Source organism: Nothobranchius furzeri, chromosome 13 (genome assembly GCF_043380555.1).
Source record: "Nothobranchius furzeri strain GRZ-AD chromosome 13, NfurGRZ-RIMD1, whole genome shotgun sequence".
NCBI lineage: Eukaryota > Metazoa > Chordata > Actinopteri > Cyprinodontiformes > Nothobranchiidae > Nothobranchius > Nothobranchius furzeri.
In genome coordinates, this window is record NC_091753.1 from 51,080,555 (window position 1) to 51,104,223 (window position 23,669).

The 23,669-nt window shown below is 42.0% G+C and overlaps 2 protein-coding genes across 2 annotated transcripts; one reads left to right on the forward strand and one right to left on the reverse strand.

Annotated features, from left to right (window-relative positions):
• Positions 1–9,425: 9,425 nt before the first annotated feature.
• Positions 9,426–14,847, forward strand: LOC107380649 (extracellular calcium-sensing receptor-like). The gene is made up of 8 exons (XM_015951946.2): positions 9,426–9,649; positions 9,744–10,071; positions 10,963–11,250; positions 11,614–12,165; positions 12,249–12,470; positions 13,313–13,436; positions 13,864–14,336; positions 14,425–14,847. The coding sequence occupies exons 1-8, from the start codon at positions 9,426–9,428 to the stop codon at positions 14,845–14,847; spliced, it is 2,634 nt and encodes an 877-aa protein (XP_015807432.1).
• A 1,392-nt stretch (positions 14,848–16,239) lies between these two features.
• On the reverse strand, positions 16,240–21,036 carry LOC107380582 (extracellular calcium-sensing receptor). Its single transcript, XM_070543259.1, has 7 exons — positions 20,885–21,036; positions 19,245–19,388; positions 18,848–19,133; positions 18,182–18,754; positions 17,702–17,824; positions 17,377–17,500; positions 16,240–17,227 (listed from the first exon to the last, which is right to left on the reverse strand). Exons 1-7 carry the CDS (start codon positions 21,034–21,036, stop codon positions 16,278–16,280), a joined length of 2,352 nt encoding a protein of 783 aa, XP_070399360.1. The 3' UTR covers positions 16,240–16,277.
• Positions 21,037–23,669: the final 2,633 nt, after the last annotated feature.

Genomic DNA, 23,669 nt, shown 5'->3' on the forward strand with positions numbered 1-23,669 from the left:
TCAGAAGAGAACAGGCGCAGTAGAGTTTGCTCTCCTTTTTCCCTCCTCGACCAGACGTTACAGGCTCACTTTGGCTACCTGTGTGGTATAGATAAACTCTTCCTAGTCTCTAGAGCTCGTTTGTGTTTATTTGGCATTCTCGTTAAAGAGATCTAGCTCACCCCTTTTGGTGGAGTTTTTTGTGTTAATCTTGCTCTTTTCCTTACCCGGTGTAAACCCCGGCGCTTTGTGTTTACTATTATCATTAATTTAGGAAACCCCAGTTTTGGATGTCTTTATGTGTTTGTGACCTTTTATCCTTTTACTGCATGAAACAGTGACCCTTTTAGTTAAATAAACTCCTTTAAGAGAGTGAATCTTGGTTTATTCCTATTCACAACCCCTTTTCTTTACGCCCTCTAACCAACATCATCTCCTAGTCGTGCTGGGGATCGTAAAAGGTGTGGGGGCTCGTCCGGGACTTTTTTGTCCTTTTTATACATTTATACCCCAGGTTTACATTCAATTCTGTGTTGTTTTCAGGACTTACCTTGTTTTCCTCTCTTGGAGATGGAGCAGACACCACCATGGCATCCTTTAACTTGCAGGCTTTTGTGGAGGCTCCTTCGCGCCGGCTGCTGGAGAGCTGTAGAAAAGCCGACCTACAGGAGGTAGCCGCCCACTTCAGCCTGATTGTCCCGAAACAGCTGACAAAAGACGCTCTACGGAAGTTTGTGTTGGAATATTTGGAGGCACAGGAGATCCTTCCACCTCCTTCCGAGACTGGCCCACGCCCTTCGTCTCCACCGGTGACTGCGGAGGAAGAGGATAAAATCAGACAACCGGAAGAGTCCTCCTCAGGCTCACCATCACCAGGTCAGAGTCCTCCTACTTCTCCACCCACTAGAACTCGCCTAAAGCTCCGGCTCGCTCGCCTCCGCATCGAGGCGGATGAACGCGCTCTAGAACGGAAGTTACGACACGAGTTGGACTTGAAAAGACTGGACGCCGAAACCCAGCTTAAAATTCTCAATCTCAAGCTACGGAACACGAAGCCCGTTCCTGTTGCCGCTTGGACTTCCTCTCAGGAGCTCGATGGCTCGGACGCTTCCCAGGCGGGAGTTCGGCCAGATCCAGTGGCTCCCGCCAGTTCACCGTTGCAGACCCCACCTTTCGACGTCAGCAAATGCATCACGCTGCTGCCCCAGTTCCAGGAGACGGAAGTGGACGGCTACTTCCTAGGTTTTGAGCAGATCGCTGCGATGCTCCAGTGGCCTCGCGAGATTTGGTCTCTGCTCTTGACTTGCAAGTTAAAAAGTAAGGCCCTTCAAGTGGTATCCGCTCTGTCTCCAACAGATGGCGCTAATTATGACAAGGTGAAATCCTCTGTGCTCACGGCCTACGAACTTGTTCCTGAAGCCTACAGGCAACGGTTTAGATTTGAAAAACCTCAGTTAAACCAGTCTTATGTTGAGTATGCCCACTCAAAATCAGTGTTGTTTGAGAAATGGTGTGCTGCTTCTCATATCTCCTCGCTAGCCGAACTGAAAGAGCTAATTTTGATAGAGGAGTTCAAACGACATCTTCCTGAGAGACTGGTTCACTATTTAAATGAACAGAAGGTTACTTCCTTCTCCGAGGCTGCTTTAATGGCCGACGGATTCTCTCTAACTCACCGCGTCCGAGAGATTTGTTCCAAACCAAACAGAGGAATCAGACCCAGTGTTAAACCATCTCCTAATCCTAATCCTGAGAATCCTGAGTGTTTCTATTGCCATAAACGCGGTCATGTTATCCGTGACTGCTACGCATTAAAACTGTAGAACCGTAGATCCGGAAATTCTCTAAATAAGAATAGAACAGAAATAGCTTGTTGTTTGGAAGCTAACTCAGAAAAGCCAAACCCCTGCTATCAGCCATTTCTATCAGAGGGTCATGTGTCTCTTCTGGGTTCTGAAACCAAAACCAAAGTAGTCATTTTGAGACATACGGGAGCTTCGCAAACTTTAATAATGAGAAGCGTGTTGTCCTTTTCTGAAAGCAGCCAAGCAGGCTACTCAGTGTTTTTTCAAGGTATTGAGAGCTATCTCTGCTGAAATGCACTCTATTAAACTGTCCTGTCCTTTAGTCTCGGGTGATTTTGTGGTTGGGGTGTTGGAGGAACTCCCAACTAAAGGAGTTGACTTAATTTTAGGGAATGACGCTGCTGGAGGCTTAGTCGTGCCTCTGCCTGAGCTCATAGTGGAGCCAGAAGTTCATGCTAGTGCTAGCCCTTTCCCTGCCTGTGTGTTAACTTGAGCGCAAGCTAAAAAGGATCCAGAGATAACCTTCCGTGTTTCTGTTTTGTACCCTTTTCTGTCCGATGAAAACTCCGCTTCATATGCTGCTGTTTTTATGAAACCCCAGGTTTCTGTGAACTTTCCATTAAGCTACGATGCATTAGCAGCTCAGAAAGCAGATAAAACTCTCCAGCCCTATTTTTCTCTCGCGGCGGGTGACGATAAGCCCTCAAAAAGCATAGCCGCTTATAAACTAGAGAACAAGGTTCTGCTCTGATGTTGGGCCTAGCCCTCTGCTGAAGGCGCTGATTGGGGAAAAATAAAACAGATAGTTGTGCCTGAAAAGTTCCGCTCCCACATTTTATCGTTGGCGCATGAGAGTGAATGGTCTGGCCATTTAGGCATAAATAAAACGTATAACGCCATATTGCGCCATTTCTTTTGGCCAAGATTAAAGAAAGAAGTCTCAGACTTTTGTAAAAGCTGCCCGACGTGTCAAACTGTAGATAACCCGAACCAGACCATACGGCCTGCTCTTTACATCCTACTCCTGTGATAACAACTCCTTTTGAGCACATAGTTTGTGATTGTGTGGGACCTCTTCCACCCCCTTGAACAGGAAAGAAATATCTCCTAGCCATCATTTGTTCTGCTACTCGTTTTCCTGAAGCCGTGCCACTGTCTTCCATCACCACAGCTAATGTTATTAAAGCCCTGACTGGTTTCTTTTCTGTGTTTGGTTTACCTAGATCCATTCAGTCTGATCAGGGCTCCAATTTTACTTCGTGCATTTTTGCTCAGGTGACTAAGACTACATATCCAGCACTTGAAGTCCTTCAGTTATCACCCTGAAAGCCAGGGAGTTGTTGAGAGGTGGCATCAAACCCTGAAAACTATGCTGAGAAAATATTGTCACGCCACCGGACGATCCTGGGAAGACGGACTTCCAATTATTTTGTTTGCCGCCAGAGACGCCGTTCAGGAGTCTACTGGAGTCAGTCCCCACCAGCTCGTGTTTGGTCAGTCTCCTCGGGGGCCCCAAAGGCTCTGAAAGAAAAGTTTTTGTGTCCCGTTCCTCAAACCGGGACAAGTATTCCACTATATGTGGACTTCTTTAAATCTAGATTGAGAGAAGCTAATCTCTTTGCTCAACAGCACTTCCGAGACGCAAAACAGAAGATAAAAAGGGCATTTGATAAAAAAACTGTAACTAGAACTTTGCAACCAGGGGACCAGGTCTTGCTTCTAAGACCTGTTGTTGGATCTTCGTTAGCTCCAAAATTCGAAGGCCCTTTTGAGATTCACTCCAGACAAAATGAGTGCAATTATGTGATTAAAACACCCCTTATGAGAAGAAAAACCATGGTCTGTCATGTCAATAGATTAAAACTATTTTGTGTTCGAAATAATCCTGTGCTTCAGCCTTGTCTTGCCTCCGAGGAAGTTGCTCCTCAGAAAACTGAGACCCCTCTAGATGATCTCGTGCCGTGGAGCCCATCTCCTCCAATTACTCCTCGCCTCTGTAATTCTGAAGCACTTTTTAACCTAACCTCCAGTTTGAGTCATCTCACCTCTTCCCAACAGAGGGAGCTCTCTCTCTTGATTCATTCCTTCTCAGGACTGTTTTCTGATGTTCCCAGCCAAAACCACCTTATCACTCATGATATATCTCTGACTGATTCTGTCCCAGTTCGTTTACATCCCTACAGGGCTAGCCCCATGAAACGGGAGTTGATGAAAGCTGAGGTAAACTGCCTCCTGGAACCTGGCCTGGCCAAGAACAGCACCAGCTCCTGGAGCTCGCCCTGCTTGCTGGAAAATAAGCCTAACGGAACTTATCGGTTTGTTACAGATTACAGAAAACTCAATGCAAAAACAGCACCCGATTCATTTCCTCTGACCCGGGTTGAAGATTGTGTTGACAGTGTTGGTTCTGCTTGTTTCGTTAAAAATATTGACTTGCTAAAAGGTTACTGGCAGGTGCCTTTGACTCCATTCGTTTCTAAAGTTTCTGCCTTTGTTACCCCTGATAACCTCCTGCAATATACAGTGCTACCTTTTGGTTTAAGAACCGCTCCAGCTACTTTCCAGAGATTAGTCAACCAGGTTTTATCTAACATCCCACACTGCAGTGCATACCTGGATGATATTGTGGTTTACTCACCTTCTTGGGATCTTCACCTTCAGACCTTACAATGGGTGTTTGATAGACTCAAGTCTGCTAATCTCACTTTAAATCTCGCAAAATGCCAGTTTGTTAAAACTACTGTCCGGTATCTGGGAAAAGAAGTGGGCCAAGGTCAAGTAAGGGCCCTTAATGACAAAATCCAGGCCATCATCTATTTTCCTCCACCTACCACTCGGAGGGAGCTAAGACGGTTCCTAGGCATGACCAGTTATTACCAATGTTTTTGTAGGAACTTTTCAATGGTTGCAAAACCTTTAACTGACATGTTGAGTACTAACATTCCCTTTTCTTGGACCCCAGACTGTCACCAGGCTTTCCTTTCTCTTAGAAACCTGCTTTGTTGTGCTCCGATTCTGGCTGCTCCTGACCTGTCCCGGCCGTTTAAACTTGAGGTGGATGCCTCTGACGCTGGAGCAGAAGCTGTTCTCCTTCAAGAAGATGTCGATGGGCTTGATCACCCTGTCTGCTATTTCTCTAGGAAATTCAGTCAGACGCAACGCGTGTACTCCACCATTGAAAAGGAAACCTTGACTTTAATTTGGTCCTTGCAACATTTTCATGTGTACATCAACAGTCATTTCACCACAGTTGTCTTTACAGACCACAACCCGCTGACCTTCTTGGAGCGCATGTTCAATTCCAACCAGCGTCTGATGAGATGGGCCCTCCTCCTCCAAGAGTTCAACCTAGAAATCCGCCACAAGAAAGGGACGGACAACGTGATGGCTGACGCGCTTTCGAGAAGTCATGTAGATTGAGGCTCCCTAGTAGATATTATTATTTTTTTAGATGTGAGGATCTCATATAAGGCTAGTGTTGTCTGTGCAAGCGGACATCTCGGGGACACTCCGCCGCGCTGGGGGCCAGCGTGATATTTTTGTATTTAATCTGCCCGCCTTCCGAGATCCAGGGGTCAGTTAGTTAGTTAGTTTTTTTGTGCGTGTAGTTAGCTAGCGGGAGCTCTCATTAGTTTTACGGTTGCAACAACTCCTGTCATTTGTTTCCTTTTAGTTGTTGTTTTGATGGGGGGAGGTGTAACAGACGCCGTCTGTTAGTGGCCAATGGGTGCTATACAAATAAACTTTTACTTACTTACTTACTTACCTGCGCTCCTGGCTCTAGATGAGCCAGGTGTAGCTGATCCAAGTCAGGGATGCTCCTCGTTAAAAGGGAGCGCCAGGTGATACGGGGGGGGGGGGGGGGGGGGGGGGGGGGTGCAGAAGAGAACAAGTGCAGTAGAGTTTGCTCTCCTTTTTCCCTCCTCGACCAGACGTTACAGTCTCACTTTGGTTACCTGTGTGGTATAGATAAACGCTTCCTAGTCTCTAGAGCTTGTTTGTGTTTATTTGGCATTCTCGTTAAAGAGATCTAGCTCACCCCTTTTGGTGGAGCTTTTTGTGTTAATCTTGCTCTTTTCCTTACCCGGTTTAAACCCCGGCACTTTGTGTTTACTATTATCATTAATTTAGGAAACTCCAGTTTTGGATGTCTGTATGTGTTTGTGACTTTTTATCCTTTTTTCTGCATAAAGCAGTGACCCTTTTAGTTAAATAAACTCCTTTAAGAGAGTGAGTCTTGGTTTGTTCCTATTTACAACCACCTTTCTTTACGCTCTCTAACCAACATCATCTCCTAGTCGTGCTGGGGGCTGTAAAACTGTAGCATCAGACAGCTGGTGTTGCTCGAGAGGTGTGTGGAGTTTACAAGCTCCAAACGTTGGGTTTGATGTTGGTTTAACCTTCTCTGGGACGCGATGGATGTAGAAATGATGGTAAAACACCGCTAACGTGACAGACGTAGCAACAATGTAAAAAAAAAGCCGTAAAAAGAGGCAGATGCCGATGCGTTATGTATGGAAGTCAAGTGTGCCACATAATCATAAATAAGTAAAATATAAAATTTTAAAAGAGATTTATGTATTTATATATAAATTAAAACTCTCCACATATAATGAAAATGTATTAATAACGTAAAAATACGAAGGAACATCTGTTGGTCAGGCTGAAAAGTTTGAGAACTACTGCTCTAAGTTATAAGTGAATATTGTTTGTTATTATATTTTATGTGCAGTTTATTAGGGCTTTTATGTTTTCTGTAAAGATTGGTATGCTGAAAATCATTTAATGTTTTGCATAAAGCATGAGGTTTTGGTTAGTAATTGATTGGGAGAATAACAAATGACTGATTTAAATAGTGGGGCGCCTCTGTCAGTACGCCCCAGGGCAGCTGTGGCTACATCGTAGCTCATCCCCATCAGTGTGTGAATGTGTGTGAATGGATGAATGATACACTGTAGTGCAAAGCACTTTGGAGTCCTTACTCTGAGAGGTGCTATACAAGTGCGGATCATTTATCATTTATAGTGTTGATCAGGCAGAGCTTTGTTGCCAGCGTTCCACTGCATAATGGCTTCAAACACGTATATAATAGTTAGTTTTCACGTAAACCGTTGGATGAAATTACACAAACTGACTGAGCTCTAGGTGCTTGCAATAGTTTGTGTGTGTGTGTGTGTGTGTGTGTGTGTGTGTGTGTGTGTGTGTGTGTGTGTGTGTGTGTGTGTGTGTGTGTGTGTGTGTGTGTGTGTGTGTGTGTGTGTGTGTGTGTGTGTGTGTGTGTGTGCATGTGTTTGGGGGAGGGTACATTGGAACTTTGTCCCCCCCCAGTTTGAAAATCCAATCTGCTCCCCTGGGCTCAGACTGGAAACATTAACTACATCCCTCTTCAGTTTTTTACAGGAGAAAAGTTGACAGCCCTCCAGCCAACTGAGAATGGTCAGGAATTAATGAAAGTTGTTGTAAGAACCAAACACAGTGAATCCAGAAGAAGCCAGTTGAAGCAGTCAAAAATCCTTTAATGGATAACAGAGCAGGTTTAAATACACAGAGGAGGTGGTTAAAGACAAGGAACAGGTGTGACAAGTAATGATGATGATGATGGGCAGGTGAAAAGTAATTAGGCAGGCAAAATACGTCAATTAATGAACATTAATAACTATAGCTAAAAACAAATAACATAATTCAATACAACACAACAATCCAGAACTAAAAACTAAAGTCTGGTAAATATATATATATATATATATATATATATATATATATATATATATATATATATATATAAATAAATCAGGAAGGGTGGCTACTGAAGATAGCAGAACTTAACACTGGAAGAACTTCACTGGGAACAGAATAAAGGGGCTAAAAGATAACAGAAACTAAAGAAACCTACTTGGAATGGCTGTGGGGCACAGAGAAGGACTTACTCTAGATCAAAGGAAATAAATCATTCTATCAACCTTTATGTGTTGAGCACGTTCCACACAAAAGTGACCAAAGTGCTGTACAGTTAGAAACACGACAAATAAAACATAGTAACTATGATTAAACAAACAAGCCAACATGATGTGTTTCTGCTCAAAAGAGACTTAAACTCATTCAGAGACTCAGCCATCCTTATAGGCAGAGTGAGATTGTTCCATAGTCTGGGACCTACAGCAGAAAAGACGAGTCCTAGGGACCTCTAAAAGGAGCTAGAGCTCAGACCTCAAACGTCTCGAAGGAACAGACATAAAAGACAACAGCTAAGAGAAAACACAGGGGTCAAAAGTCAAGGACACAAAAAGAGGCTAAACAAACAGGGACCTGACAGTACTAGGATATAGAAAAAGGGGAAAGGAAAGCTAAAGAGAAATAAAACACTAATAGGCTGGGGGATGGAAATTGCATGAATAAATAAAGTAAAAATCCTGAATGACAAATGAGGGGACAGGAGACTAGGGAGATGGGGGGACAGGAGACTAGGGAGATGGGGGGACAGGAGACTAGGGAGATGGGGGGACAGGAGACTAGGGAGATGGGGGGACAGGAGACTAGGGAGATGGGGGGACAGGAGACTAGGGAGATGGGGGGACAGGAGACTAGGGAGATGGGGGGACAGGAGACTAGGGAGATGGGGGGACAGGAGACTAGGGAGATGGGGGGACAGGAGACTAGGGAGATGGGGGGACAGGAGACTAGGGAGATGGGGGGACAGGAGACTAGGGAGATGGGGGGACAGGAGACTAGGGAGATGGGGGGACAGGAGACTAGGGAGATGGGGGGACATGAGACTAGGGAGATGGGGGGACATGAGACTAGGGAGATGGGGGGACAGGAGACTAGGGAGATGGGGGGACAGGAGACTAGGGAGATGGGGGGACAGGAGACTAGGGAGATGGGGGGACAGGAGACTAGGGAGATGGGGGGACAGGAGACTAGGGAGATGGGGGGACAGGAGACTAGGGAGATGGGGGGACAGGAGACTAGGGAGATGGGGGGACAGGAGACTAGGGAGATGGGGGGACAGGAGACTAGGGAGATGGGGGGACAGGAGACTAGGGAGATGGGGGGACAGGAGACTAGGGAGATGGGGGGACAGGAGACTAGGGAGATGGGGGGACAGGAGACTAGGGAGATGGGGGGACAGGAGACTAGGGAGATGGGGGGACATGAGACTAGGGAGATGGGGGGACATGAGACTAGGGAGATGGAGTATGGAAGGGACAGGAAGGACAAGGACATAGGAGGAGGGAGAAAACATGGAGTGGAGTGGGGAGACAAGGGACAGAAGACATGACAGAAATCAGTTCCAATGTAACCGTCCAACATTACTGAGACATTAAACCTTAGACTTAGAAATTTCACATTTCATTGTGAAATTCTAACATATTACCCCTTTAAGTGAGGTAAATGTATGAAAAAATGAAAGCAAGTCAATAATCCAATCTGATGATAAAGAATGCTTAATTTGTTGAAACATACAATAATGTCGTGTGTCTAGTGATGTCACAACCACCGAGCCTGGGCGGTACTCTCAGACTGTGATGTAACCACAGTACATAAATCAAATGTGCAGAGAGTGATTTTCTGTACGTGTGTAGGTTATAGACAGCTGCAGTTTTTGTTTTTTATTAGCTTTTCCTTCCGCCGAGTCTTGGCATGGCATCACTGGCTGCAAAGCTAATTATGTTTCTGTCTCTACTTAAGAGACATCCTGGCTCAGCTGCGGCTCTGGATAGTTGCATTTACTTGGGTGAAGAGGAGGAAATCAGTCTTTATGAAGATGGAGATGTTGTTATAGGGGGGTTATTTCCTCTACATTACAGTCCAGTGTCCTTTCATATAACATACAAATCAAAACCATTGCCCAATACATACAATTAGTAAGTTACATGCAATTTGTTGTGCAAAATAATCCGGATTTTATGTTACTGAACTGTTGTATTTGTTAACATGCAGATTTGTGCTTTTCTGCAGTTTCAGCCCTCGTGCATTGCGGTGGATGCAGACCATGACTTTTGCAATCAAAGAGATCAACCAGCGCCATGATCTCCTGCCACACCTCAAGCTCGGGTTCCACATCCGTGACAGCTGCGACGACGTGCCCGTATCCTTGAGATCAGCTTTCCTGTTGGTCAATGGAAAACCAGAGAGGAACTTCAAAAATGACATCGTGAAGAAGAGTGAAAGTGATTTAGGCTGCGCTGGTGTGAACAGAACTGTATCCTCTGTAATCATAGGAGACGCTGGTTCCGGGGTATCTATAGCTCTGCTGCAAAGTCTAGGCTCTTTTCATATTCCGCTGGTGAGATGCTCTGAACTTTGTTGGAATTTGTCTTTGTGCTTTCACCAGTGTTGCCAGATCCAAAATCCCACAATATCGTACAGAGAGGCCTAAATTATCGTTTTTCAGTACAAATTATCGTACATTATAAATAAATGATAACGTTCTATAAACAACTTCTCACTCCAATATAATATAACAAAGAAGGTGTTTTATATTGCCCTGTTTAAATAAACATCTTTAAAACCAGTAATATAATGCCTATAAACGTGCAGAGTGTGTCGGCACCACTCCAACCTCCACGCATTGACACAATATGCACATTTGCACAGTCCTATTTATGTCATTTCTACATAGGTTAAACGCACGCGACAAAACATCACAGCAGTGGAAAAACTGACCCAATAAATGACAAAGCAGCCTACTCACCTAGTTCCAGAGTCAGTTTTTGTAATAAACACAATAGCATAAACCTGTAAGCACTGAGGTGAAATCTGACTTCAGAACAGTTTAAAATTATGTAATGGACTTGGGAAAGCCACAGCAAAAGACGGTGTTACTAGATGCAATGTGAAATTATCGTACATTTGAGGATTTTTGAAACTATTGATCGTACATCGTACAGAGCCCAAAATTATGGTACAAATACGATAATTATTGTACATCTGGCAACACTGGCTTTCACAAAGAGAAGAAGGCACATTTGCACATACAAATGAAATGTGGATTTTAAATGTTACTTCAAACTGTTTCTGAAAATATTACAAAAATTGTTTTTTAAAATGTGGTTCACAGTTCAGGTTAAGTCCTGCACTGCTAATGCTTTAAGTATAATGTCAGGTGACATTCAGTGATTGTCATTTATATCAATAAAACAAGCAAAAGGTCAACTTCTGTTTGTTGTAATTCTAGGTGAGTTATTTTGCATCCTGCAGCTGTTTGAGTAACCAAAAGGAATTTCCTACTTTCATGCGCACAATGCCGAGTGATGCCTTCCAAATAAAAGCACTGGCCCAGCTGGTCAGCTTCTTTAGCTGGACTTGGGTGGGAGTCATTGGTGCGGAATCTGATTATGCCCGCTCTGCCATCCAGCTTTTCCTTCAGGAATCCGTGCACTTTGGTGTTTGTGCTGCATACACACACTTCTACCCAGTGGGGCTCAACCAGCAGGATCTTGATACGCTTATGAAAGTCATTCAGGTACTTTGCTTGCTCAAAGTTTGGGAAATTATGGTAAAAAAAAGAAAAAAAAGAAAAATGAAATAACTATAATCTCTTTAGTTTTTTTTTAACTTTATTTTGAAGGATGTTGTAAGGAGAATGTTCAATCATAATCATTTAAAGTGAAATACAGAAATGCATTTTTTATGCTGCACAAATTATGAATTAGAATTTATCTGAATAATTTGTAATTGGATTTAATTTTACTATCCAAAATGTATAATTTACGTGTCATTCTTTTGCATGAGTGAGCATATCACAGTGTGCACATTTTGACATTAAATGCAAATAATGCAGAAACTATCAAGAAATACTTCTTATGTCTAAATTTTCACTCATTAGATGACATCTTCAAAGGTCATCATAAACTTCTCTGGCGAGGCAGAGATGCAGGGCATTCTAAGAGAAATCCGACGACGAAATATAACCGGCTTCCAGTGGATTGCCAGTGAGGCGTGGGCAACTGCCAGGTCACTTTGGGAAAAATCTGACAATCTCCTTCTGGGAACACTAGGTTTTGCCATTCAGAAAGCTGCTGGGATTCCAGGGCTGCAGCAGTATCTCATGGATTTACCTCCATCGTCCATTCATGAGCTACCTTTCTTGGCAGAATTTTGGGAAGAAACGTTTGACTGTCAACTTAATGGTTCGGTGAACACGCACCGTCACGGGTCGGAAAACTACCGGGACAGAGTGTCATGTAAAGGGACAGAATTATTAAATGATGTTTATTCTCCTTATTCTGATGTGACACAACTCAGAGTTTCCTATAATGTCTATAAGGCAGTTTATCTGGTTGCTCACGCCTTGCAAGACATGAGTAACTGCAACGATGGAGAGGGTCCTTTCCTCAATAAGACATGTGCAAACCCTCAAAGATTCAAACCTTGGCAGGTGGGGATAGAAGTAATAGAGGCATCATTTGTTTCTTATGACTCAGAATTCATTGATTTTTTTCCCATATTTTCTTCTTGCAGCTTCTCCACTACATGAAGCATGCAAATTTTTCAGTGCTAGGAAAGACAGTCAACTTTGATAAAAATGGAGATCCCATTGCTTATTATGACCTGATGAATTGGCAGAGGAAACCCGATGGGTCTCTAAATTTGGTGAAAGTAGGTTTCTTTGATGGCTCGTTACCCGATGGTGTCCGCTTGGTCATAAACGAGTCCATGATCCTGTGGCCTGCAGGAAAGCAGGTGTGTTCTCCACAGACAGGTCTGAGACCATGTTCACCACTGAGACTCTTGTGTGCACTGCTGATTGACATGTCAGCAAAACTATTGTTGCTTGTAAGCAACATGCTGTGTTAAATCAGCAAAGTTATGACTAATTTGCATATTTTTCATGAGCTGTGATCAGTTGTACATTTTTGAAATCCATCATGTTGTGTTTGCTTTTATAAAAAAAATCAGATGTTTTTTGTGAATAATAAGCCAAAATTCCTCTGCTTTTTGCCATGTTTTGGAAACACAGCATTAAAGTGACAGCTCAGAGCAACTGAAGTGGGATTTGGTGAAAATGTAAAAAAATAAAATAACTACCTGTTGTAGAATATTTAATAAAACACAAACACAGTGGTGAGAAACAGATATTAGTTTTGACTGGATTGATAAGCTAACGACTAGAGAGTACCAGGTCATCCAGAACAACTTTACTTCCCAACTATTTAGGAAAACACTGTTTAACAAGCTTTTATACTTCTTTTTGTACCGCTGTACAGTTTTATTGTATCGGCCATATGGTTATTTGGGGAGCTACGTTAGCTGCAAAGCTATTCATCTTTAGCACTATTTGTTCAGCGAGTAGCAGTTTTGTTACTTTACTATAATTTTTCTGTCAGAATAATTGCAATTAAACAATGCCAGCAGATGGACAGTTATACAAATCATTTACATGAACCATTATGAAACTTTTTCAGTCCTGAGATGTGTTAAGGTATCTGATATGCAAAATTAAAATAGTTGTAATTTTATGTCTGAAAGGATTATATTTTGTTCTACAAAGGAGGATTATGACGTGTTTTAACTTTTCCTCTCAGTCAATCAGATCAGTATGCAGCAACAGCTGTCCTCCAGGTTTTCGTGTTGCTAGGAGGAAGGGCGAACCTGCTTGCTGTTATGACTGCGTCCCATGTGCTGAGGGAGAAGTTAGTAACAACACTGGTACGTTCTGTCTTTGTGCATATGCTCAACTCATCTTGCTCTTCCTCATAATTGCATTGTTATTAACTTCTGCATACCGGTATGCATGTGTATATATATAATATATTATATATATATATATATATATATATATATATATATATATATATATATATATATATATATATATATATATATATATATATATACAGATATATATATATAGTCCCACACTAACTGCATGAGATATATTTCTGGTTGGTAAGCAAAAACACACCTGTTTTGTCTTTTTACATAGTTATTTCCTTGTTAGTGTTTGTTTAAATACGTATAAAGAAATAATAATAATATTAATTGTATAACATTATAGCACCTGTAAAAAGATGTCAGGGCTTCTTTTTTCCTGGATAAAAATGAACTAAATCCTCTGTTCCTTCTACATCTCCAGATTCAGTAGAGTGTTTACATTGCTCCGAGGACAGGTGGCCTAATGAAGCCAGAGATCGTTGCATCCCAAAGACTGTAGAGTATCTCTCTTACAGCGAGTCTATGGGTATCCTGCTGTGTGTTGTATCTGTCCTTGGAGCTTGCATTTCCCTTGCAATCATTGCCATATTCTACAAACATAAAGACACGCCACTAGTTCGGGCAAACAATATGGAGCTTAGCTTCCTTCTCTTGGTGTTTCTCACCATCTGTTTCCTGGTTGGCCTTCTGTTCCTTGGCGAGCCTTCAGACTGGCTCTGTCGGATCAGGTATCCAGCATTTGGGATCAGTTTTGCACTCTGCATTTCGTGCCTCCTGGCCAAGACATCAGTGGTCTTAATGGCATTCAGGTCCAGATTACCAGGTAGTAATGTCAAGAAGTGGTTTGGATCCAAGCAACAGAGAGCAGGCGTGCTTGTGGGAACATCTGTCCAGGTAGTAATGATAATCCTAGTTCAACAGTCTTTTATTTTAATTATATTAAAAGTAACAACTCTTTTTTTTCCCCTTATTTTACCTCAAGGTACTCATCTGTGTAATCTGGCTGATTACTAGTCCACCTCATGCCAATTCTAACACAGATTACCACAGTGCCACAATCATCATTGAATGTGTGACTGGTTCAGATGTTGGCTTCTGGCTTGCCCTTGGCTACATCGGCCTTCTGGCCTGCTTGTGCCTAATTATGGCCTTTCTGGCTCGAAAGTTGCCTGATAATTTTAACGAGGCTAAGTTAATCACATTCAGCATTTTGATATTCTTTGCAGTCTGGATTACTTTTATACCAGTTTATGTTAGCACAGCTGGAAAATACACTGTAGCTGTCCATGTTTTTGCCATTTTGGCCTCAGCACTCAGCCTTCTCTTCTGTCTGTTTGTCCACAAGTGTTACATCATTTTGTTGAAACCTGAAAAGAACAGCAGGAAAAATATCATGCAGAGATAAACTTTAATTAAACTTGAAAATAATTCCTGTTGTATTTTAATTTGTTCTCATTTAAATAATTTTCAACCTAATTCAATACGAATGGGCTCAAGCACAAAATGTTTAGCTTTTTCACACCAATGTTAAAATTATATAAACTAGTTTGAGCAAAAAGCTGACGAAGTAACAATGGGCATTTGTATAAATGTTAAACTTTAACATTGAGCTCAGTGATTGTTGATCTAGAAACTTGACCACTTTCACACCACTCTGCAGCCCTCTGCTGATCAAAAACCGCTGAGCAAGTAGGTGTTCTAGGGATGCACTTAACCTGCTTTATGGCTGTTAGCTGTAATGCTAGCAACTAGTATTTTCAGTTTGCCAATTGTCAATAAAAAGCATGAGAGGAAAAATAAAGAAGTTTGCTTTTCTGTTGGCATTATGGTGAACCCTGGAAGTAAAAGTAAAAGAGGCAAAGCAAAGAGCTAGAACATTGACGGCCTACACTAGCTTGCGGGAGCTAAAGGAGGCTACCAAAATCAAATAATGATGGTGACCTGGCTTTGTTGCTACTGGACATGTAAGTATTGACATTTTTTTGTCCAACAGTGTTTCTTTTTTTACTTTGTTGTTTATTTTAGTATTAGTTTGCTCACATTAGCATTAGCTCGTTGTTAGCGATAACTGCTGCAGTGGTGTTTATGACAGTTGTTATTCCACTTTCAACCAGTAGGGTGGAGGGACAGGAAACAGTTCAGTATTTCTTTAAAAACGGAAATCAAAATATTTTGGAAATCTTTAGAAATTCTAATCAGTGGTTGAATTGATTGTTGATAAATGTGGGTGTCAAGATTGGGATTTAGATGGCAATCGATCCATTGCAGCAACGTTTTTAAATCAGTTGGGCCAAACAACATTGACATATATCTAAAACTAGGTAATCATAAGTAAGTTACAAAGAAAAAACTTTATATCATTACTATCATTTCCCTGTTCTCAACTGTTTTAATTAGCACTGCCAACCTGGGACCCTGAACACAAACAAGCAGGTATAGATATAAATGAATATATGTTCCATTTCACTTCTAGACTACCCTCATTCTGTGTTCTATGCAGAAAATATATTGTGAATGTTAAATAGAAATATTTGTTAAATATTTCTATTTAACACTCATGGCTAAAATCTAACATTCATCAAAAATAGCCATTTGTGAACTTTGATTGTTTTAATTGCTTTTTTATTCTGTTGTATTTATACCACTAAGACCAGTAAAAATGTAATCAAACACACACATACATAGGGTATATTCTTTATTCTATTTCACAATTATTACATCAGTATTTGCCAGATGATTATTAAATAAAGAATAGGGAAATAGTGCGAAACAAAATATTGGCAGGTCATTTTTTTCTTATGTGTGAAAATGGCATTGAATTGTTGATATTGCTTCTTAACTGGAGCTTACTTGATTATTGTAAAAATCTTCATAATTCAGGCCATCTTTCTTGTTAGCATTTTTTCTCATTATTTGCTTCTTGGTGTTTTTCTCTGGCCTCATGAATATTATGTAACATTTAGGTGCAAACATACAGATTAATAAACCAAATGCTGAGGACAAAATAGCAAATATCTCCACAGCAACAGTGAACTTTCCAGGAGAGCTGACATATGCTGGGATGAAGGTGATCCACACTGCACAGAATATCAGCATGCTGAAGGTTATCAGCTTGGCTTCATTAAAGTTATCGGGCAACTTTCTCGCAAGGAATGCTAGAACCAAGCTAATTACTGCAAGGACCCCTATGTATCCCAGCACCGCATAAAAGGCCACCTCAGACCCGGTGTTACACTCTAACACAATCTTTTTGTTGTATTTAAAAACTTTATCAGGGAAAGGGGGGTTCAGCTTCAGCCACAACACACATATGACTATTTGAATCAGAGTGCAGCAGCAAACAATCACTCGTTGCTGTGCAGGGCCAAACTTTATAGCAACTTTGTTGCTGGGCTGTGTGACTTTGAATGCAGTTACAACAACAATTGTTTTTCCCAAAATACAAGAAATGCAGAGTGCAAACGTCAAACCGAACGTTGTGTGGCGCAGCATGCATGTCCAGACTGTAGGTCTGCCGATGAAAGTGAGAGGGCAAAGAAAACACAGGAAAAGAGAAAACAGCAAGAAGCAGCTCAGCTCAGAGTTGCTGGCCTTGATGACAGGAGTTTCTCTGTAGTGGATGAAAACCATCACGGTAACCAGTGACAGGAAGGCCCCCAGGATGGATACAATGGTGAGAGCTATTCCCATTGGCTCATGATAAGTCAGAAACTCAATTTTCTTTGGAACGCACTCATCTTTTCTCTGATTAGACCAGTAATCCTGCAGACAGGGCGTGCACTCTGCTGCACCTGTTGGATAAACAATCAGCATTTGCATGCAAACGTTGAACATTTCAGCAAATAAGCTAAACGCAATGAAGTAAGAAGTAAAGCAGAATCTAAAGCAGCAAGAACACTTTGTGACAATTTTTTTTTATATCTCATCACTCTACCTGTGGAGTTGGTGATCGTTCCGTCTGCACATGGAATACAATCAAAGCAGCATGCAGGTTTTCCTTTGATCTGAGCTTTCCGGGTTCCTTTCGGGCAAACATTAGAGCAAACCGATGTGGGAACCTGAGAGATAGATTTGGTAATGCCAGGATAATAAAGCCATGCTTTACAGTATCTATTCTACCAAGAGTGGTTACATTTTTTGAAAAACGTTGGAATAGTTACATGTTCTCCTGTCCTCCACACAATCCGTTCTTCCTGAATGCTGAGCCTATATTCACCATTTCCAGAGGAGGCAAAATGACCAAGTGTCACGTGTCGCACCTGCCCGTTTTCCAGCTGCCAGTTGATAATATCATAGGAAGCAGGAGGATCGCCATTTTCATCAAAAAACACGTAATCCCCAAACTGATTCATGAACTTTACTCTTTGCAAGTGATAGGTGACCTGTAGAAAAGGAAACACTGTCTTTTAGATACTGGGATGCACTTTCTTCACATCTATCTCTAGACAGTCACAAACACTGCAGACTCCATGTCCACCATTTCTCACCTCTTTAGGTTGAATGTCAGATATATCCACACAGGGCCTGGCTGCTTCTTCTCCTGCAGCTTTGCAGAAAACAAGCTGATGAAGAGCATGTGCAATGGCATAAACAGCTTTATACACATTATAAGTCACTCTGAGCTCCGAGACATTAAAGAAGACATCCTGGGAGTTCAGTAATGTCTCATTGCCGGTGCAGGTTCCATTTGTTTTCTCAGCACTTGCACCAATCTCAGGTGAAGCAGGTCTGCAGCCAACAATTATTTCCCAGAATTCCTTCACAAAAGCTGCATTTGGATCTTTATATGGACTAATTGCCGTAAGAAAAGGGTTTAGATTTGGAATAGCCATCTTCTGCACCACAAATCCCAGTGCTCCACCAAAAGCTTGGTACATTTCAGGTGTAGAGGGTCGGGTTGCTGTTATCCAGGCTTCACTGGCGATCCACTGGAATCCTGTTACATTCTGTTTCACAATTTCTTTCATCAGAGGGTAAAAATCCCCCTCGGGAACAAAAGCCAGAATCACCTCCACATTAGAATGCTTGATCATTTCTACAACTCTCAGAATTTTATCTTCAGGGTACGTACGGAGAACGGTTCCAACAAAAGCAATGCAAACCCCAAACTTTTCAACCTCCTCGGTGAAAGCCAGCAGGCCGTTTCGTCCGTAATCGTTGTCTGAGTGTATGGCTCCGATCCACTCCCAGCCAAAATGTCTAACCAGAGCTGCCAGAGCTTTTGCCTGGAAATAATCACTGGGAATGGTTCGAAAAAAGGTAGGAAACCTTGCTCTGTTACTGAGACAGGCACATGTGGAAAAATAGCTCACCTGGAAAAACAAGCAGAAGGAAAGATCATTTCAAATACCATGTGATGTTGCTTCACAGAGGGCAAAAAATATGATTTTGTTTTTTCTTCTTACTATTGGCACTTGAAATGGTCCAAGAGTTGTCGCAATGGCAAGTGACTGAGAGGATCCAGACTCTGCTATAAGAGCAGAAATAGTTGGAAGACAAGGAGGAGTCCATCCTTTCCCCTCAGATCGACTAGCCAGGGTTAATGCAGCACGTAAAGTGATGGTGGGAGATGCACAAGAGTCTAGGATCTCATAACCAAGAGATATGTTCGAAAGAAGTGAAGAATCTCTATTAATTTCCTCAATTGCAAATATCATCATTTGAGCCCATCGAAAAGCTCGTAGATCAAACCTGCGAAGAATTGAAAAATATGCAGGACAAGACACATAATAACACGCGTCAAAAAGGTTAGAAACAACCTCGCATGTGCGTGAAAAGAGAATACACATTAAAGAATAATACCCTGCACACGTCACTCGTTGAGGTTTGCTCTCAAATGTAGACATGTGGCTGACCTCTCGGTTAAAAACTGGAAAAATTCCCCCGATTATTATGTCCCCTACTCTAGACAAACTCAGCATGTCAAATTGGCCTAACAGCTCACAGCTAGAGATTATGTCAATGTGCAAAACACACAAAAATACAAGATTATAGATTTGCATGTTTGTGCTGCACTGTGAAAACGTATGCATGGAGCTCTTATAACAGCTGTGTTGGATGTGAACAGATCTCCCTGGAGGTGAAGCTATCTTAGTCAGATAATGCTTGTTCAACAGGGAAAAAAATACATTGTTTTTTTGTGCAGTTCAGGCAAACACAGTTCTCCACAACTGTATTTGACCTGTATTCATTTAACAAATGTTTGAATTTACTATAAAAATTGTGGCTAATAAATGTGAATAATTATCACATGACATATTGTAAAAGTGAAATAAACAATAGATTAAACTAACAATGTTTCTAAAGATTGCTCCTTATATAGTTTAATATCAATTAAATGGATATTTAATTAGGCAAATGGTAAATATAACCGCAGTAATACAAACATTTAATGGGCACATTCAGTATTTAATACATTCTACAAGGAGGCAGAAGATGAGCAGAGTTCAATTAAGCAGAAATTCAAGGAAAGTACAAATCCTGTCAAAGACACACTCAATCAATCAATCAATCAATCAATCAATCAATCATCAAAGATACTTTATTAATCCCAGAGGGAAATTAGAGTTTCAGGACACACAATTCAGAGATCAGACATACATGGGCAAGACACATGACAAGAATTGGTGACTGTGGTCATTCGCAACCCTGAGTCGCGCTACCTTAATAGAGAACAGAGGGGTTACATGAGGATTGGTTCAGGTGGAGGGAAAAAAAAGGCATTTCAGAGCTACCCTCCCCCGGGAGGGCAGCTTTACTCTGCAAAAAAAAAAAAAAAAAAAAAAAAAAAAACACCTCAGACAGATATGCAACAGACTTCAGACAACACAACATAAGTGTCCACTAGGTGGGGTGGTGGGTTGGGACTATCCCCACTTCAGTTCCTGCAGCCACGATAGAAGCAGTGCATGTCACCTCAGTGTGGATAGGGGAGGAGCATTGAGGGTTGGAGGGTTGCAGTGACCCTGGACGCTTCAGCGGCCTTCCCGCAGTCCCGCCCAGGCTGGGAAAGGAGACAGAGTTGAGTTGCCATAGCGACGGCACATTCCACATATCTTCTGAGGGGGGGAGTTTTCGTTGGAGCCTTGCTGGCTCAAGGGCGCCAGATTCCGATTAGAAATTGTTTTGGGGCCAGACAGAGATAATTTCCTCTCTGTCTTACAGTTTGTTGGTCCTCAACCTCTCAAAATCCTAATAATGGACATTAATCTATCCCAGTCCGTGCTGATTCGTCCACTATCCTTGATGGCACCATCTTTTGTGCCATTAATGAATCTCCGCCAAAGTCCCAAGCTTATGATTCATCTCGACAATTATGTGAGTCTGAGAATTCACAGCGCGGTGCAATCCATCTCTGAGCTCCGGGATCAGGCCAATATTCCTCGACAGCTCATTAATTTTCCGGTAAGCCAGGTAGCCTCCAAGGCCAGTGAGCAGGAAACCTGTCACCAACACGACAAATATCAACGTCTTCAGAGTCCTCCACAGACAGCTGAGATGAACAAAGCAAGTTCCACTGTTTCCAGGAGTCCATGATGTGTCCAACTGGGACTGTCGCGGAGGGGCATCCAGGAGCCCCTTCTCCCATTCTCATCGTTGAAAAAATTGAATCAATCACGTTGAGTGACCAACTGACGAGATCCATTTTAGTGAATTTCAGTTTCCAATTTCCAGAAAAAATGCAGAAGCAGCTGTGCACCCAGCACACAAAGACAGACAAAGGGCCTGAGGATAAGATATGGAAGAGAGGAGGAAAAAAGCGCCTGCACCCTCCAAGAGCCAGAAGAAGAAGAATAAAACTCAGGAATATGTGTATTAAATGCCATATTTGGCTATAAAAGGTTAATTCACTACATGCAACCATCTCTCTCCTGAATAAATCAGTGTTACAAAAGTCACAATTAAAAAAGGTAATTGTGCTTAGGACATAGATGCTATGGACCTGCTACAGTAGTGGAGGTCAATCCTGGTTCTCAGGAGCCACTTTCAGGCACGTTCTAGTTTTTAACCAATAACATAATTGATGCAATGGCTGAACTATCTGAGACCCAGATGCCAGATTTGTGATTTTAAAATGCAATGCCATGATGTCTCCCCAGTTCTTATCTGGTGCTTTTAAAGTGTTGTTGTGCGTTTTCCCTGGCAGTAAGAGGGAGTACATTTCTAAATCGTTGTAAATGAGCTATGTTTTTGTGTTTGAGTAAGACTTTACAAACAGATGGCCGTTAGGGTCAAAAATCCCTCGGAGCACAACTTTCAAACAAGTACTTCATCAGATCGTTCAACCTCCAGCAAAATGATGAGCACATTAGACTCCCTTTCATCACTGGCAACAAGCGAAGAGGTAAATGTGTAAAACAATGTTTATGAATGGCGAAGATTTTGTAACCGTTTGCTACAAAGAAATGCGTTTTGTCCTCACAAGCTCCCGTAGAAAGAAACATGGCGTCTAAGATGGCATCGCCCAGACACTTAGACCCGCTCCCATGTCGTTTAGATCCAATTTTCATGGTTATATGTTACAAAGCCACCGTTATTTTTCAGCTATTGGGTGTCATTTAATTCATTTTCAACATTTTTTGGGATATTTCCAGATATTAATGGTAAAAACCTACACATTGTGGCTTTAAGTAAGTAGTGGTATCTCTGTAGAAATGCAAAACTTTGGGGGTGGCATTTCCACTTCATTCCTGGGCCAGCTCATGTAGAAACATCGACACGAGCGTTAGCCCATGAGGTACCGGAAGTAGCACCTAGCTATTGGTTTGCGTGGTGTAGTTTTGTTTCTCCTAGAAGTTTATTTGAACATTTCAAAAGGGTTTTGAAAATTGTTTACCCCAGAAAAATGTACTAGTGCAGCTGGTGAACATGTTGCACTGTTGGCAGTAGTAACTATGTGTGGCTACAAGAGCGATGTTTGGAACATGCGCCTTGGATTAAGAAATGGTAAATGGTAAATGGCCTGTATTTGATATAGCGCCTTCTAGAGTCCTGGAACCCCCCAAGGTGCTTTACAACACAACCAGTCATTCACCCATTCACACCCTGGTGGTGATGAGCTACAATGAAGCCACAGCTGCCCTGGGGCACACTGACAGAGGCGAGGCTGCCAAGCACAGGCGCCACCAGTCCCTCCGACCACCACCAGCAGGCAACGTGGGTTAAGTGTCTTGCCCAAGGACACAACGACAGCGACAGACTGAGCGGGGCTCGAACCTGCAACCTTCCGACTATGGGGCGAGCACTTAACTCCTGTGCCACCGTCGCACCATGACAGCATGTGCCTGCATTCCAGTTAGCTGTACATCAGTAAGACCCGTTTTTTTCCTGTCTCACTGCATTCTCACTCTGAAATAAAATCATTCAAAAACGTTTACATTGACTTTAGATCCGAAAAATTATTTAATTTAATTATGCTCTTAACGAGCAGAAAATATATTGAAATTGAGCTCAACGTTCAACATTGTACATTATCAAAATGTGGAAAACAATAATGAAACACAGCATAATACATGAGCAACCTGCTGTTTGGATTTCGCCTGATGTAAAAACTTAAACCCAGGCCTAGTGATGAGGGATTTAAGGCTATGTCTGCCTTTAAGTAAATAAGACCGTCCCACCTCATTCAACAAAACACAACCAGCCTTACTATGAAGGTTCTGATAAGCCTCGGAGCTTTAAGGATTGTTCATTGGCTCGCTGTCGGGTGCAGCAGAGTGAAGAAGTAGCTAAAATGCTACTGAATGCTAGTCAGATTTTCATATCATCTCCCGCCCCTTTTAGGCAGACGAATTGTAATGGTACCCCATTTGAGCTGTAACAGCTGGTGTTCCTACATATTTACATCCCTTTAAAGACCATAAAAAGTGGATTAGCGTGAACGGACGGCATCATCCATCTAGCTACAATGTAAGCAAATGCCAAACCGGAAGTTGGTTGCATATTTCAAGCCCGAGATCTTGGGGGCTGGGATTAAGGTGGATAGCATAAAGCAAATCCTATGTAGTAGTGAAGCAGCAATAATGTAACACAGTCCCATAATCTGCTATGCAAATGATCTGTTTGTTGGTACTTTTGTGCATTTAATAAGCATTTTATTTGCAAATCAGTAGCATAGCTCTTTCTGTCGATGGAATATAAACTGTTTACATTGTGAGTCGTAACCTCATGCTGTTGCAGCTGCACATGTATGGATAATACATGCGGTGCTGTAAAAGCACTTTTACA

Bases quoted from the DNA above. Each gene is read 5' to 3' on its own strand.
- LOC107380582 (XM_070543259.1), bottom strand. From the start codon at position 21,036: ATGAGAATGGGAGAAGGGGCTCCTGGATGCCCCTCCGCGACAGTCCCA. The intron at 19,389-20,884 runs GTTTCCTGCTCA...CATAATCTCTAG, and splicing joins ATTTGTCGTGTTGGTGACAG to CTGTGAGCTGTTAGGCCAAT. The intron at 17,501-17,701 runs GTGCGACACGTG...TCTATCTCTCAG, and splicing joins GGCAGCTGGAAAACGGGCAG to GTTCCCACATCGGTTTGCTC.
- LOC107380649 (XM_015951946.2), top strand. From the start codon at position 9,426: ATGGCATCACTGGCTGCAAAGCTAATTATGTTTCTGTCTCTACTTAAG. The intron at 10,072-10,962 runs GTGAGATGCTCT...TTGTAATTCTAG, and splicing joins GCTCTTTTCATATTCCGCTG to GTGAGTTATTTTGCATCCTG. The intron at 13,437-13,863 runs GTACGTTCTGTC...CTACATCTCCAG, and splicing joins AGAAGTTAGTAACAACACTG to ATTCAGTAGAGTGTTTACAT.